Consider the following 16,557-nt stretch of genomic DNA (forward strand, 5'->3'; position numbering starts at 1 on the left):
TGTTTACATTATATTTTTTTCAGAATATAAAAAGCTCTGGTAAATGTGGAAATAAAACACTGCTGGGTTGTTTCCTCTCTCCTCTACATTTTCAGTTTATTGCATTTACCTGGAATAACCACAGTAGATACCGACCTTACAACCATATCCTGTCGACAGTTTCTTATCTCAAAGTTGTCCTTCAACCAGCCTTTTCATCTGTACTCATGCCGCCGATGTTAGTAACAACTTCCCGCTATTGATATGTGCACTTTCTATGTTTGAACTTCCTTGATGCTAAAGATGTTTTTCAGCGTCTCTTGCACTTTAAGGACATGTGGCCTTTACAACTGGAGTTTATCTGTTAAAGGAATAGTTCAACATTTCAGGAAATACACTTTCTTGCTGAGATAAGAAGATTGATTCCACATGTTTGTTCACGTTTGTCCCTTCAGTGTGAAGCTGGAGTGAGGAGATGGTTAAAAATTAGCCTCACAGCACCTCACATGACAACAGAGCTAGGTTAGCTTGTCCCTTGGTTTCCAGTTTTTACACTAGCTGTAGTTTCACAAGTACTGTACAATTGTGAATGCAATACAATTAGTCTCTATGCACGAAAACAAATGTGTATTTCCAAAAATGGCAAACTATTCCTTTAATAGCTTTCACTCTGATTAATCTAGACAATGTATTTATCAATTTAAGATTATAATACATCTTGAAGGAAAAAATAATCCTAAAAAGTTAAGAAATGTAATGTAAATTCTTGTTCATAAAACAGTGACCAAATACACTGATACAAATAAAATGTGCAACAATGAAACAAAGACTTTCAAAACAAAAGACCACAGTAATAAGTTAAATCGACTCGTGCAATTAATTCAGTTTCAGCTCATTTCCACATTGTAAACACAACATCACTTGGAATAATCACAATTTAAATAATCACACACACAGTGTACAGCATCTATGAGTGATAAATAGATCAAAAAGATGACGTCACATTCAGGGAAATGTGTACAAGGCAGTGACCTCAGTTTTCTTTTACTAGTGAACACTAAATGATTGTTTGTTCTGTCGATGGACTGCATCAAGGAAGTACTAAACACATGTAGGGGAGAGTCCGTCTCTAATTATAGAGCTGAGCTAATTATAGAGTCTATCAACTCTAGCTTATCAGTTGCTGTTGTTGTTTTTTACCAAGGTCTCATATTATCTACCAACTTGATCTAAATAGGTGTTTATTGTCTGTATCACATTTACTGAATCTTGGATTTACTCCCCTTCTCTCTCTTTCTTATTTGGTCATGGATATTTTAGATTGTTTCATTGAGTCCCTTAAGATTTCAAGTTTCCAAGGGCTTTAAAAAACAATTCTGTGTCATTCCTGTTTTCCGTGTCTCTCTTTCCATCCTCCTCAAGGTTTGCTGTTTGTAATGTTGACCCAATGAGGTATGGTGTCCAAGTCAAATATGGCATTTCCCCAGGTGTTAATGCCTAAATTAACTGTCAGAATCCCAATGATATTCAGCACGAAGCCAGTTTTCACCTGAAGGAACAGACAGTGACATTCTGATCAGTATACAGTTTGAGTAGAGATCGAAAAACAGGGTATGTACAGTTCTTAATGTACAAGTCTTAAAAGCAATTAGTTTAGAGTCCTTAAAGGGAGATGTCACACACCATAAACTAAAATCAAAGACTCAAAAAAAATGCAAGAACCTACGTCTCTGCTGCATCAATATTTCTCTACAGTCTTCATCCACAAAGAATATCTTCTTTTAAATTAGGTCCTCTCTGCACCTTACTCACATGAATGAGTCTTGTAACATATTGTGTTTTGTGAGTATGAGTCTCACCATGTCCATGACTTTGAGTTTTCCAAAAGAAAAGGCGATGGCGTTGGGCGGTGTGGCCACAGGCAGCATGAAGGCCAGAGAGGCAGCAATGGTGCAGGGAATCATCACGTACAGTGGGTGTAGCTTAATAGCTACGGCCTATCAGAGAAACAGCACAGTTAAATACATAAAGAGACTGTGTGTCCACACCTGTGTGTACGTGTGCTTACCATTGAGGCCAGGATGGGCAGGAACAGGGTGGTGGTGGCTGTGTTGCTGGAGCACTCGGTGAACGTTGCCACCAGCATGCAGAGCAGCAACGAGATGGCGTAGGGGGGAATCTGCTCCAGGGGGGCCAAGCTATCTCCCAGCCACTTGGACAGACCGGACTCCTGTTGACAAAAGTTGTGAGCAGAAATGACATGAAACACAGGAGGTACAGGAACTCCTCGCATTTGAAAAGCAGTAACCAAAACCATTTTTACAAAATTAGCATTCAGCTGTGGATTAGTCAAAAATTCTTTCAGCACAATACAAAGGGAACATGAAGTCTCAAATGGAGAGTTGAGATGTTTTGAAGTGGGGTTGCATGAAGTACTTATCCAGAGACAGTGTGTTATCTACAGTAGCTGACAGTCCCCAGTTTGGAGAAGCAGACATGAGTACCAGCATGGGAGCAAATAAATGCACTGTTGTAGACAGGGGCAGCAGCAAAACATATTTTAGATACCTAAAAGAAAGGCCCTCTTAAAAAAAAATCTATATCAGTCTAAGTGTACGTGATATATAGAAAATGTGCACTGCTTTACGTTGACCAGCAACTTCCATGATCTGTAAGAAGAAATCACTCTTTCTGTCAATAGTCTGGTTGGCTTTGAAGAGATCATAGATGGATATAATGGTTTCAGTTGTCCGTCGGAGAGAGCTGTCTAAAGCGAGGTAAAGCTCCAAAATGATTCAAAATAAAGCGCACACCTAAATATTTGTCTTTCTTTTTGACAGCAGTAAATTGCTTTGCTTCCGTGCTGGTACTCCTGTCAGTTTTTCCAAACAAGGGGCATGCTGATCGCCATTTACTGTCGATAATACACTAACTACGGTTCACCTTACACAACCCCGCTTCAAATAATCCATGCTCTACCTCTCTGGGTGTTTACCTCACTGCCAGCAGCCAGAGCGAAGCCTCCTCCCAGCAGCAGGATGATGTGCCAGGGCATCCGCTCGTGGACCACCTGCCAGTTCAGCAGAGTGGAGGGAGCATTCACCATCTTACCTGTGAGACCCACATAACGTGTGAACATGAAAAAGTAATTCGTTTTAAAGAGCAGTGTCATATCCGCTTGGTAATCATCATCCAGTGTTATAAGGAGCTGAAATCTAGGTCACACGAATATCATGAAGGCATTGTATGATTAGGGATTAGTGGGTTTAACATTTCACCTTTGCCATTGTTGCCATAGCCTCCACACTTGGGCATCTGGGAGGGGATGATGAAGAACAGCATCGACATTAAGATAGCGACGGTTCCATCGGTCACAAACCTAAGGGACAACATTATTCCACATATTTTTGTTTGGTTGTGTTGCTGCCATGTTTCTTGCTCGGTTTCACTGGTTTCATAGTAAAAACTATGGAACTAAGAATTAAGTGTAAATGATGTACTAGGTTTACATCTTAATGCCATTTGTGTTGAAGACATCAAGGGTTTATGAGTGCATGTATACTTTAAAGAAATAATAGAGGACAAGAGTAAAGGGAAAGAGAGAAGTTTAAAGGATAAATCTCAACAAGCCCAATGAAAAGACCAAAACCAACAATGCAGAACAGTCCAGCCCAGACCAACCCCGACTGTCTGTGGCGCTCAGCCCCAAAGACATTTGTTCTCTTTACAAAAGAGTCACAAACATTTAGTTTCATCTTTAAAAAAAAGTGAATCACTTCATTAATCATCTGCGTATCTTAGTTTTTAGTAAACTTAACTCAAACAAGAATACATCATGTATTTTGTTGGGGAATATTTTCAGCTGCAGATTTGTTCTTGTGAATATTTACAGAAGCAGTAAATTGTACGTAGGATTGACTACAGAGCCCATGCCCGTTGTAATGGAGGAGCATGTGACCAAGTGCAACCGTGATATGTTTTTAATAGTTTTCAGACAGTAATGGAAGTGTATGGCACAGAGGAATAATGTATATCAGACAGTGGTGGCACAGACAATATAGAACAGTGGTTCTTAACTTGGGTTCGATCGAACCCCAGGGGTTCGGCAGGGGTCAAGACACACACAATATAGCCCGGTTCAAAGTCATGAACAAAAACAAAGTGAAAGACTCACGGCCCGCCCTTATTGAAGAGCACTGTAGCCCAGCCGTCCATGAAGCCCGGCTCCCTGGTGAACCACAGCACTATCAGCAGGACAAAGATGGTGAGCACTGCCCACTCCGCAAACGGCATGCGCCCCAGCTTTTTGTACTCCTGCTTCATCACCGTGTATGCCTCCTTATCTCTGTCGCTTTTGTGGCCGCAGCCAAATGACTGCTTCATGCTGAGGAGAAAAGTGCAAAGTGCAAATATGCCGCAGATTGGAAATCAAAGAAATGTTTGAGGATTTGAGTCAGGTTGAACCATATTCAAAATATAAAATCCCAGTGCCTGAGGATATAAACTGTCTTGAAATCAAGTGGATGGATTTGTCCCTGAGAATATATTGAGCTCTGTTGCTGTATCCTGTACCATAAAACTCATCCAAGCTGTAGCGTCAGCACAATGATAACATGTGTGACATAGGAAAAGCTGATAAACTTCACAGCAAACCCATCACAGATCACTGGTGGCCTGTGTAACTGCAATTAGTATCATAACAGACCTTTTTCCCAGCAGATGTTTCATGTTCTGACAGGTGTTACTAATAACATTAACGGTGGCTCTGTTCTATCTAAGACTGTGACAGTGAGCCAGCATGAATAATACCAGGAACCTGAAACTGAAACATGGAAATGGAATTAGTTTTCTTCATAAGACACAGGAAATAAAATCCACGTCTGTCATTCCACTTTCTTTACTTTAATAAATAGTTTGACATTCAGGGAAACTTTGCTAGATGGGCAACAAAGTTACTGGTCCCATACAAAAAAATATATGGTACAAATAAGATATACAAAAATAATAAGTGCGCTTTAGGTGCTCATTGGTTGATTTTGTTATCTTCGCCTGTTTCCCCCTGTATTCTATTCTTTTTTCTAAGCTAGGCCAAAAGGGTTAAAAGCATGTTCACTGTGTGCAATGTGCTGATTGGGTACTCCGCAAACCTTGAACTGTGAACAGTTTTGGTACTTTTCTTTTAGAATTAAATACCACATTATGTTTTAAATTGGGGTTTAACATTTGAACATACTGACTGTAAAAGGCTGAAGTTGTCTTACTTGAAGCCTAGGAACATAAACTGAAGCCAGAGAAAGGCCAACACCAGCATGAGCACCGCGTTGGGAAAAGCGAAGCCAAACCAGCTGGCAAAGTTGATGACATCATTGTTCCCAGGGAAGAGCCTTTGACACAAGATGAGAAAGACGGAGCAATGAGAGGAGGGCACGAACAGCTGGAATACTATTCTCCTGTGTTTGTTCATGTCTTACTTGTCGATTTGACCCTTAAGGATGATGTTAGGGGTCGTGCCGGTGAGCGTGGCCGTGCCTCCGATGCTGGCAGCGTAACACACACTCAGACTCATCCCTTTGGTCAGGAGCTGGTACTTTGCCTCCATCGCTTTTCTCTTGGACTCCAGCAGAGAATCTGGCCTCAACTCATGTTCATCTGGAGCCCAAGTATTCAGTAAGTTAACGTTGTCATAAAAGTTTTTGCCATCTATAGCAGACATTGTTACTTACACTCTCCGTCCTCCAGCTGAACCTTGGTGTCTGGCTGTTTCTCGTCCATCTTTTCCTCTTTAGGTTGACTGATCTCCATCTCAAACGCGTGGTTGTCCTCGGCTGCAGCCTGGAAATCTCGCTCGTCCGCCCGAGCCTCTGTGGCCTTCAGCTGCTGCAGCACGGCCTGGGCTATGGGCAGCATCATGGCTACGGTGGCCGAGTTGCTGATCCACATGGACAGGAAGGACGAGACGATCATAAAGCCCAACATTAACCTGTGTGAGAGGGTGGTGACAGGGAGTGAATACGAGGACATGGATCACGAGTAGAACAGTTGTGACAGTGGTGCTAAATTCTGCTCGCCTTGTCAAATGGATGAAGCTGAGGTCTTTGATTTATTTTTGTATATATGCATATATCATCCGCAGAGACACATGATATCATAAGAAGTGCTGAATGGATGATTTGTGTAATCAATTGGGCATTTATGACACTTTGGAAATTTGAAAACATGAACACGTAAAGACTCTAAAGATCTTTAGAGGCACTGTTGACCCTGGTTGCATCTTTCTTTTCGCTGTCTGCTTTACAGGTGAGCTGTTTCCTTACAGGGCCGGACGAACGCCAACCAGCAGCAAAACTTGGAGAGCAATGCGCTTATGAAGGCTCCAGTACTCCACTGCGATGGCCACCAACAAGCCACCAATGAACAGCATGTTAGAGTCTTTCAGGTACTCAATACTGACCTGAAACACATTACACAAACACTAAGTTCAGCAGAATCCAAACACATGCAAAACAAACAGAGCATGTCTTTGAACTAATGCAGTGGTGTGTGAACATGCTGCCAGATACATAATGTATCATCCACTTTGTTTTATGAGCAATAAAAGTAAAACACTGCATATTTTACTGTGTCTATACAATGTGTCCTGAGACTGAGGGTCAGATTAACACTTTCAGCGTGCAGGGATTCACCATTTAAAACAACGCCAATGTCCTGCTTTATCTGATCCTGACCTCTGACTTTTTGCAAGCCAAGGAAAGACAAATATGAGGTTGTAGTTAGGTCAAATGTGGAGCTTAATATAATTACTTGATCAAGAGAGGAGGAAAAAATGAGGAAGACTGGATAGCAAGTCAGCTGCATTTAACTTAGGTTGGTCTCTTCCCTTTACTTATTTTTTACCAAAAAATCAGAGAACCTTCTTGTGAGAAGCCGTAGTATTCCTACAAGTATTGGTAAAGTACATATAAGCTGCCATATAATGAAGCACAGAAACATAGCCTAAATGAGTACTGTACTTCTCCAGCCTTCATGATGCCCATCATGGGAAAGAGGACGACTGGCAGCAAGGCAGTCACAGCCAGAGGCATACACTCTGTACACCAGTACAGAGCCATGAGGATGATAACGTAACCACATCTGGCTTCCTGTAAACACATACACACACACACACACACACACACATTTGGCAGTGAAGAATAAGTGTGCAGGCCAAATTGTCTTCATGAGAAGTGACAAACATCACGTCATTAGTGCATTATGCCATTGTACTTCTGAAATACACTATATTCAATATGAGATAATCAAAGTAGAGATTTAGATGGCACAAATAAGACACACACACACACACATAAACAAAGTTCATACAGTACGTTTCTCGTCCTTTGTCCTTTAAAGGCAGTAAGACTTTACTCATGGAGATAACAGCAACCCTTGATGATAAAACAAACAGTTTGTTGTGCTCTTGTCTCACTAGATAACTGTTTATGGGTCCTCAGTTAATTCTCACTGTTTAAACTACCTGACAAACGTTTCCACTGGACACGAGAGCTCGCTCAGCTCCACACATCACAAAATGTGAAAGATATGTTAATCTATATACACAATATTAAATCATAGCCCCACTCCAACAGTAGTGTGTATCATGTTTGCTCTTAATACCATTTACTTACTTTACAACTATAATATAATTTTCACCGGATGGTTCTACTTATCTTAGTTTAGGATAAGTTGCTTGGCACCTAGGGACTCCAGGAAGAGGAGTCTGGCATATAATCACTCATAAAATGACAACTTGTTCTTGTCACACTTAGTTTTGGTACAGATTAAAGTTGGAATGTCACAAGTTGTGACATTTGTACTTCTCAGTTTTTTTTGGGGGGGTTGTAAAGGGTTTCCCCCTGTTTCCAGTCTTTATGCTAAGCTAAGCTAAGAACTGCTGGCTGTAGCTATACGTATATTTAACAGACATACTTGAGACTGGCTTTATTTCAGGGAATTTGACAGTTAGATTACTAGTTGCAACTATAAAACCAAAACTGTTTATTGGCAAATTGGCAGATTAATCAACAGGTTCTAGGCTACTCAAAGGATATTAAATCCTCAGGAAAAATATTTGATGTGCATGTGGAACAAAATGTGCAGTTTTGTTGCAATCACCAGGTGTTGATATAGTGGACAGTATAAGCCAGGCAAAATTAATGAGCATTTTTTTCCACGATGTACCTCTCTGGCATGTTCAGTGCATTTAAGTACACAAGTAGGAAAAAAAGGGGCACATATTGGGAGCAAACATCTTTTTCAACAATCAAACGCACTACAACTGTTGTTTAAGACTCTTGTTTTTAACATCTGCCATGTTATTTCAGTCAAAACAAACACAGATAAAAACACTAAGTTAATGTAGTAAAGTTACCGCTATGCACACACACACTCACCGATGTTGGGATGATGACTGGCAGGGCAAGGAGTGCGAGCGGAGTGACAACGATGATGAGGTAGTTTCTGTGGTACCACAGCCACATCAGCCAACGAGGCATGATTCTCCTGGCAAAACTGACAAGAATCCACCAGGATGGGAAAGGTAATCCACAATGTAACTCAGAAGGGACAGCTGATCAAGACCAACAAAGACAGAATCTACCTATAACAGTAAAGTGCAAGTGAAGCTAAGGAAGCACAAATGTGCTCCTCAGAGAACCACTGAGGTAATGAGACTAAAATGAATGGAGGAAAAAAAACTTTACACCTCCAACTGAAAATCAAAGATTAACTCAACACCAAAGAGAGCACAATCCTTGTCAGAGAAGGAGATGCAGTTATTGGGAAAGAGAGGAAGGTATAGTAAAGGTAGAGAGAGGTGGGGAACTGACTGTAGGAAAAAGATAGCCAGACGATAGGTTTGTCAGTCAGGTGTAGCCAAAGGTCAGGTGCTGCACATGACCAGCTGGGCTGAAGGAAAGGGATAGCCCCTGTGCTTTCAGAGTCAGAGGACAGCAGTGATTTTATGTCTGACATAGCCTCGCTTCGCACAGAGCCTGGAAACGGCAAGCCTGGCACTGGAAATGGTAACAAATAGCGCCACTAAAGATCACTTATTAACACTTACATCTTGTTTGTTTCACATAAAGCCAGAGAGTCAAAATTTTAATTTGCCCTTTTACGACGGGTTGTAAGCAAGTGAAATAAAAAACACCTTGCAACAACTCCGCAACTTTCTTGCTTACATGTTTGCAAAAAAGCTAGTCAGTATCTCACAATGTCAAGATTATAGCAGTTGAATTAGTAGCCTACATTCAGTATGAAAACAAGTATATACAAGTCATATATATATATATATATATATATATATATATATATATATATATATATATAAGTTGTCATGAATGCTGTTATGCTCATCTGACATATTTAATCATATTTAATTGATGACGCTTTCAAGTGGCGGCGCCAGCCTCGGATGTCCAATTTGTTAAATGTATGTTGCTCGACTCAAGTCAATTTAAAGTAGCCTTGTTAGCTGGAGATGAAGGTTTCTTTCAGAAGTCACAGAAATAACTCAAATATCAAGTCATACAAGTGTGTAAACCAATAAAGAGCAACGTGAGAACAACTAGCCAAGTCTTAAACTATCAATAAACATATCACTGTCGTGTTTTATGAGCTTACACAACACACAGATCACTGAGATCTTTTTGTTGTTTGACGACTTATTCTTCATTTGTGAGATAAGGCCAAGGAATAGCTTCAATTAAGTCATAAAACACACTGTTGCCCGAATGAAATCAAATTAAGTGCATGTGTCATATCACAGAAAGCATAAATGTAGGGACTAAATTAAATGTGGGAGCTATCTGTTAGATATCAACATTATATGTATATAAATGTTATATTTAGGCCTTATAAGTGATTTATCAAACAACGGGAGCTTGTTGCAGAAAAACGGATTTCCTCTTATATATATATATGCTGTTTCATGGCCTGTGAACTCTCCGCTACTTAATGAAACTCTGTGTGAATTATCTGTATGTTCCTGGCAGAAGCACAGAAACATAATTGTTGTCCTTATGGACATGGCAGAGACAAAACTATCTATGGGATAACTGGGGGAAGGTGCAAGACGTCATGAGGGCTTCTGTTGATTATGTGTTTTATGTATTTAAGAGGTAACTCTCCGAGTGATCGGAGAGCAGACTTGGATATACAATTTATTCATCACGTTGTGTCACTGACTCTGTTCCTTTTTTGCAAAGAAATAAATGTCCTGATTAATGATTTTACAACCGGTGTCGAGTAAGAATTGTTCTAACAGAGCTTTACCGATGTTCTCTTTGATACATAATTCACAACATGTGACATTCACACTGCACACACTGCACACACTGTTTTAGTGCAGATTGTTTTATAATGTAATGGTATATGAGGAGAAGCTTTGGCAATCATTTTGAAAGCCAGCCTCCTATTCATCATCAGTGGGGCAGCTGACTCCTTCATTAACTGGATTTATATTCAACATTAACAAAGTTCATGCCAATTAAAAAAATGCATACTTACATTGGTTTAAAAATGCTGAAAAGATAAACGTTATGGAGATAAGGTGCATATACAATCTTTGAATTCTCAGTCAATTAGCTCACACAGAGCATGTGTGGTAGGTTGTAATGATTCATTGTTCATTAAAGTTGTAATCTTAATCTTCTATTTTTATCTAGTTTTTAAACTGTCTCCTATCTCACTTAATGTTCCCTGTTAAACGTTTAACCACATGCCATCATACATACTGGAACAATAAAGATCATTATTAGCTTAGATTGGCACCCGTGCACATATTAAATTCAGTTTTCTCTAAAGGTAATTATTTTAGCAAGTTTTCTAAAGTTTAAGGAAATAACCCTGATTATGTCATTGAGGTTATCTCGGCTTTAGATATAGAATATACACATAATAGAATAGCAATAAAACAGAAAACCTGCATTATAAACTGGAGATGTGGGGTTTTAAAAAGTGGGTATTTACCAGTTAGGGAGGGTGTGCAGTGTTACCACCTGGCTGGGAGGGCCGTCACAGCAGAAAGATGGTGTTGAGTTGCATTATGGGAAATGTAAGATCTATTGGGTTTATAGTTTGACCCTAAGGACTACATTTCAGGATAGTTTTGGGTCTGTTGCCTGTAAATTGCTTGGCTCTCCCTTTAAAGACAACTAGGATGTCAGCTTGTCAGGTAGTTGTACTGACCAAAAACTGATTTTAAACTCTGCTGGTTTGCTAAACAAGAATTATTTACAAAATAAATACATTTAAATTTAAATATAGTTTTGGCTCACATTTTAAAATCTAGTATGATTAAAAACTAATTTACTGGACTCTTATTTTCATTCTTGTTGGTGAATCTAATCTTAAACTCTCAACTCTTAATCGTCATAAAATCCGACCTGCTGCAGGTTTTTCAAACGGCTTGCGTCAGATGCTGAGGTTATAGGCTATATAAACAGTCTTGACTAAACCAGATCTCTAATCAATAACTATCTGAACAATAATAATAATTAGAATTTCAACTCTGTGGATTAAAACACTCTTCGAGACATTTCTTTTGTTTTCCTTTCACTGATCTTTTCAAATGTTATGTTATGTTATTATTAGTTGACTATTTAAGATACGCCAGCAAACCAAACATCAACAACAACTGGTACTGGGCGAGAAATGCTTCAATTGAGTGTAGAGGAAAATAAAATACCAATGCTCTTTTTCTCTTGTTCTCTTTTACTCTTTGACTGAGTCTTTTAGTTTCGATGAAACAATCGTGGTATTTCAAATATTAACAGAATGAAAAGGAAGTAATATTATCACTTTAATCAGTTGGCCTTGTGGTGACTTGCTAATTTCGCCCTCTTATTCTCTCCATGGTGCTGAATCAGATCATCAACTTCTGTGAGAATATCTCCTGTTAGTCAAATAGAAAAAGAAAAGGTATAATGTTTTTTTTAAATACCCTAAATGAGTGTTGTTTTGACTCTTTTTAGTTATCAGGGTTTAATTTGGAGGAAGGCATTGTGTTTGCTTTAGGGTTGTTTTTTACACCACGGATCAATAAGGGGAAAATGACTGCCCTGGTTACACAATGTTTGAGCTCAGATACTCGCTCCCTCATTCGAGCAGAAGTCACATATACAGTATACATCGACTCCATGAAACAATAGCACACTTCTGCGTCCAGTCTGGTTTGTAATTTTGCATTTACAATATTTTCCATATTAAAGGCCGTTCATGCTAAGTAGGCCACCAATGCTAAATGTATTCTGAGTGTCTGTCTTGTTTGTTAATAAAATAAATTAATAATTTGATGATGTTGGGTGTTACATTTGTCACATAACTGGAAAGTCAATGGGTATATTCTGTAATCATAGTAATCATGTTCATGTTTTTGAAAAGACAGGACAGAGATCAGCTGTCACAGTTTAATGATTATCACAGCTGAGTGTTGACCAATCAGGATGGCCGATGCCTCGGGGTCAACGGCCTAAAATATCTATTGATCATCTGCACACAATGCTGCACCCTCAATTCATCTGACTATAGTTCACTGGTAAACTGGCTCACAGTTGTGTTCTGAATTAAAATTCCACATCTTTGGTTTGTTGTTCATAAGTGTCATATTTTGGGTGAGTAGACATGAAGCCAGCAATGGCGCTGCTGGGTCTCGTCCTCCTGCTGGACATCGCCTTTGCTGCAGAACGTAAGTCTTCCAGATTGTCTTTTCTAATTTAACTCATGTCAAAGCTAAATTAAATGTTACACAGCCACACTCCATATAACATTCCTTGTTTGTAGTGAAAAAGCAGCTTTTTATTGTCTGTTTAAAGGGACACTGTATTTTGTGTTCATTCAGTATAGTGTTACTTGTAAGCCTTTAACTGCAGCTGTGTGCTGTAGCTTCACAAAGACGCATAGAAATATGTATATTTTTTTAGTAAACTAAATATATTTGACAGCTGTAGGCTATTTACCTTTCAGATTAGAATTTTACAATAAAGAGAAAATATGATAAATATTAAGGGGGGCAGACCCGGAGGTTGGGAAACACTAGACTGGTATTTGTAAATAAAGTATAACAAGCTCCAGCTCGAACTGCTACATCAGTAAAATGCTACTTACAGTAACCAACACATTGATGAATTAGTTCAATATAAAACAAAATATTATAAATATATATTGTAAATTTCCCCGCTTTGCCACTAATAAAGGATTATTTTATATTATCTAATCAGTCAAATGTAGAGTAAATGCTTGTAATGGAGTATTTTGCACTGCTACCAATACTTTCACTGAAGTAAAGGATTTCCTCCGCCACTCTGTCCAAGTCTGCACTATGTTGATACATGTCATGTCATTTGAAACAAACAAACTGCATTTCCTCAGAGTCCTGTGTGGGTCGCTGTGGCTCCTTCGACCCGCAGACCAAATGCCAGTGTGACTCCATGTGTGTGTACTATGGGAGCTGCTGCAGGGACTTTGATACCACCTGCCCTAAAAAAAGTCTGTACAGCAGTAGAAAACCATCTCATGAAATAAACTGTTTGCATTTCAATAAACAAAGTTTTTTGCTTTTGTAAATGAATATTTTTACAGAAACACCTTCATGTGACATAACATGCATCTGTTCTGCCCTCAGCTGCTCGTGGCGATACCTTTGAGGAAACAGATGAAGTAACAGAAGCAGCAACGACTATCGCAGACACAACAACTCTCCCACCAACTTTCAACACAACCACAACTGCCTCTCCCACTCCCATCCCCACACAAGGGCCTGCTCCTTCTGCTCCTTCTGCTCCTTCTGCTCCTTCTGCTCCTTCTGCTCCTCCTGCTCCTTCTGCTCCTCCTGCTCCTTCTGCTCCTTCTGTCGAGCCTGACGCAGCAGCCTGCAGTGGTCGACCTTTTGATGCTTTTCTGCAGCTGAAGAATGGCTCAATTTATGCTTTTAGAGGTGAGCCATGATGTCCACAAGGGGTTCTGTCTTATAGTGTATGTTGTATTAAATCTGGACTTCACTAGACTTGACTGGACAAACCTGTGCAGGCTGCACATTTTATTTGATCATTTTACATTTTCAGCGTTGACAGTTTGTGGATTATCCTGGTTGAATGAATGTAATTGAGTCTCTTAGGGCATATCATATATAAGCCTGCTTTAACTCCTAGGTGAATATTTCTTTGAGTTGGATGACAAGTCCGTACTTCCTGGTTACCCAAAACTCATCCAGGATGTGTGGGGGATCTCTGGACCCATAGACGCGGCTTTCACACGCATCAACTGCCAGGGAAAATCCTATATCTTTAAGGTAGAAACTTCTACCTCTCTAGAGCCTGCAAGCAGTAAGTCTTTATATTCAACTGGAGGTATATTCTGACTACTCTTTACATGGGAAACCCAAATCAATGATAGATATTTTTAATGGAAACAAACATTTGACTGTGAAAAAGCCAAAGAATCCTGTACACTCGTGATTATTCACTTCTTTAACAATGTTTCAGTTCTCAAATCTTCATCAGGTAAAATATGGTGCTCACTAAGCCAAACATAACATGTTTTTATGTATTATTTTACCTTTGGATCAATATTTATAATAGAAGTGCATTGTGGCAGCATCAAACCTCCCTGCTTTGTGCAACGTCTTTATTCTCCCTCAGGGAAGAAAGTACTGGAGGTTTGACGGTGATGTTCTGGATGAGAACTATCCGCGGAACATTTCCGTCGGCTTTGATGGCATACCAGTTGACGTTGATGCCTCTTTCGCCATACCAGCACCAAGTCACCGTGGCAAAGAGAAAGCCTACTTTTTCAAAGGTAACGTTGTCAGGATGTGTGATGTTTCTCAGTATTCAAAAGCCCCTTGAGTTTAGACTGTGATGGGTTTTGATCATCCAGGACATGATCACTGAATGGATGCGGTGCTCAACCTGCATACGTGTCTGAGTTCAACTCAAAATGAATAGCTGGTAGTATATAAAGTATAGTTAGCCTCACCTTTACTAGCTGCAACAATAAAGTGATGCTTCAATGCATCTAGATTTTTTATCTAATAATATAATATACAGAATTCTGAATTGGGCCATTCTGCACAAAGAGTACTTCTACTTTTGGTACTTTTAGTATATTGTGATGCTTCTACTTATTAAAAGAGTACCGGTACTTATGGAAATCAAGTTTATTATTTTGTATCATGTCAAAATGAGTATGTTTCTTTCTTCAGGGGACAAGTATTACCAGTATGACTTCAAGCACCAGCCTTCCCATGAGGAGTGCATCCGCGTGAGCTTGACCTCCCCGTCTGTGCTGTTCTCTCGATACACGGACCTCTTCTGTGATCAGACATGGGAGGACTTCTTCACCGACCTCTTTGGAAGCTCCTGTAAGGCTCCGCTGTGTTTGTGTGTTTCATTGTGTTTTTACATGTGTGTTTGTTTCTAACTGTCTGGCATTTCTCATCCTTCCTCAGACAGCAGTTACCAAACAGGCCCTCACTTCACCAGTAGGGACTGGCAGGGCGTCAGGCCTTCTGTAGACGCTGCCATGGTGGGACGAGTCTACCTCAGCCCCAAACCCACGCCATCTTCTCCTCCACCAGCGAGGAAGCGCAGCAGTCGGAAGAGGAAGCCCAGCAAGAAGCGTGCCCAGCGGAGAAGGCAGAGTCGCCAAACGTTCCTTGATGAATTGTGGGGCTATGATGATTTGTGGGGTTATGACTACGGCGACTACAGCGACATCTTTGATGAGACCCCCACGCAGGGGTACAAAAGAACCCCCGTGCAAAATGTGTATTTTTTCAAGCAAGGTATGAATGCATGGAGTTATTTGTATCTCTTGGTCGGGCTTGGCTGTGTTTCAACACAACACAATTACAGGAATGACAAAGATTCTTCCTTTAACACTGTTGTACTGAATTGTGTGTTTCTTATCTTTTTTATGATGGCAGATAAATACTACAGAGTGGATCTGCAGACAAAACGTGTGGACTCTGCTAACCCTCCTTACCCACGATCCATTGCAAAATACTGGCTGGGCTGCAAGCATGAAGAGATACCTGATGTATCAAGGGCGGAGAAGAGATAGGCCCGCTGAATGGAGAAATAATAAACACGCTTCTTCGTGAGAAGTCTTAAAATAATTTTAATATGAGCGTAGGTTATTTTTGTTTGCATTTTATTCTGGATAAATATGATGTCCCCTCTATATTTAGGTGGATAGGCTAAAATTATGCATGCTTTAATAATAAACATTGAGATTTTAGTTTTAAGAGTGTCTTGATAATCTTCTTGTCCAAATATAGTCAACAAACACACACACACACACACACACACACACACACACACACACACACACACACACACACACACACGCACACAAAAGTTTGTTGCACAGTAACCTGGTGATTCTGTTTCTAGTCAGTTTGCTCTCTTGAAAGAGGTGCACCCTCTGCTGGACAAAAGTGAATACATGTAGGAGCGTTTTATATGTATGTGTAGATCTATGTCATTTTACATCTGTCATCTTATGTAATTAGTTCACTGTGACAGCGTGTTCTGTTTTGTT

The 16,557-nt window shown here is 39.9% G+C and overlaps 2 protein-coding genes across 2 annotated transcripts; one reads left to right on the top strand and one right to left on the bottom strand.

The window, feature by feature from the left end:
- Window positions 1–1,396: 1,396 nt before the first annotated feature.
- Window positions 1,397–8,510, bottom strand: LOC306753187 (solute carrier family 13 member 2-like; the record flags this gene model as incomplete). Its single annotated transcript, XM_079237046.1, has 12 exons — window positions 1,397–1,528; window positions 1,839–1,976; window positions 2,048–2,209; window positions 2,975–3,090; window positions 3,258–3,358; window positions 4,154–4,363; window positions 5,241–5,363; window positions 5,451–5,628; window positions 5,703–5,959; window positions 6,294–6,430; window positions 6,990–7,118; window positions 8,409–8,510. The coding sequence occupies 12 exons, from the start codon at window positions 8,508–8,510 to the stop codon at window positions 1,397–1,399; spliced, it is 1,785 nt and encodes a 594-aa protein (XP_079093172.1).
- Window positions 8,511–12,639: 4,129 nt separating this feature from the next.
- Window positions 12,640–16,077, top strand: vtnb (vitronectin b; the record flags this gene model as incomplete). The annotated part of the gene is made up of 8 exons (XM_079237445.1): window positions 12,640–12,703; window positions 13,387–13,503; window positions 13,640–13,951; window positions 14,166–14,305; window positions 14,655–14,811; window positions 15,218–15,376; window positions 15,464–15,799; window positions 15,941–16,077. 8 exons carry the CDS (start codon window positions 12,640–12,642, stop codon window positions 16,075–16,077), a joined length of 1,422 nt encoding a protein of 473 aa, XP_079093571.1.
- Between the last annotated feature and the right edge of the window lie 480 nt (window positions 16,078–16,557).

This window comes from Taurulus bubalis (assembly GCF_910589615.1).
Source record: "Taurulus bubalis genome assembly, chromosome: 2".
Taxonomy (NCBI): Eukaryota; Metazoa; Chordata; class Actinopteri; order Perciformes; family Cottidae; genus Taurulus; species Taurulus bubalis.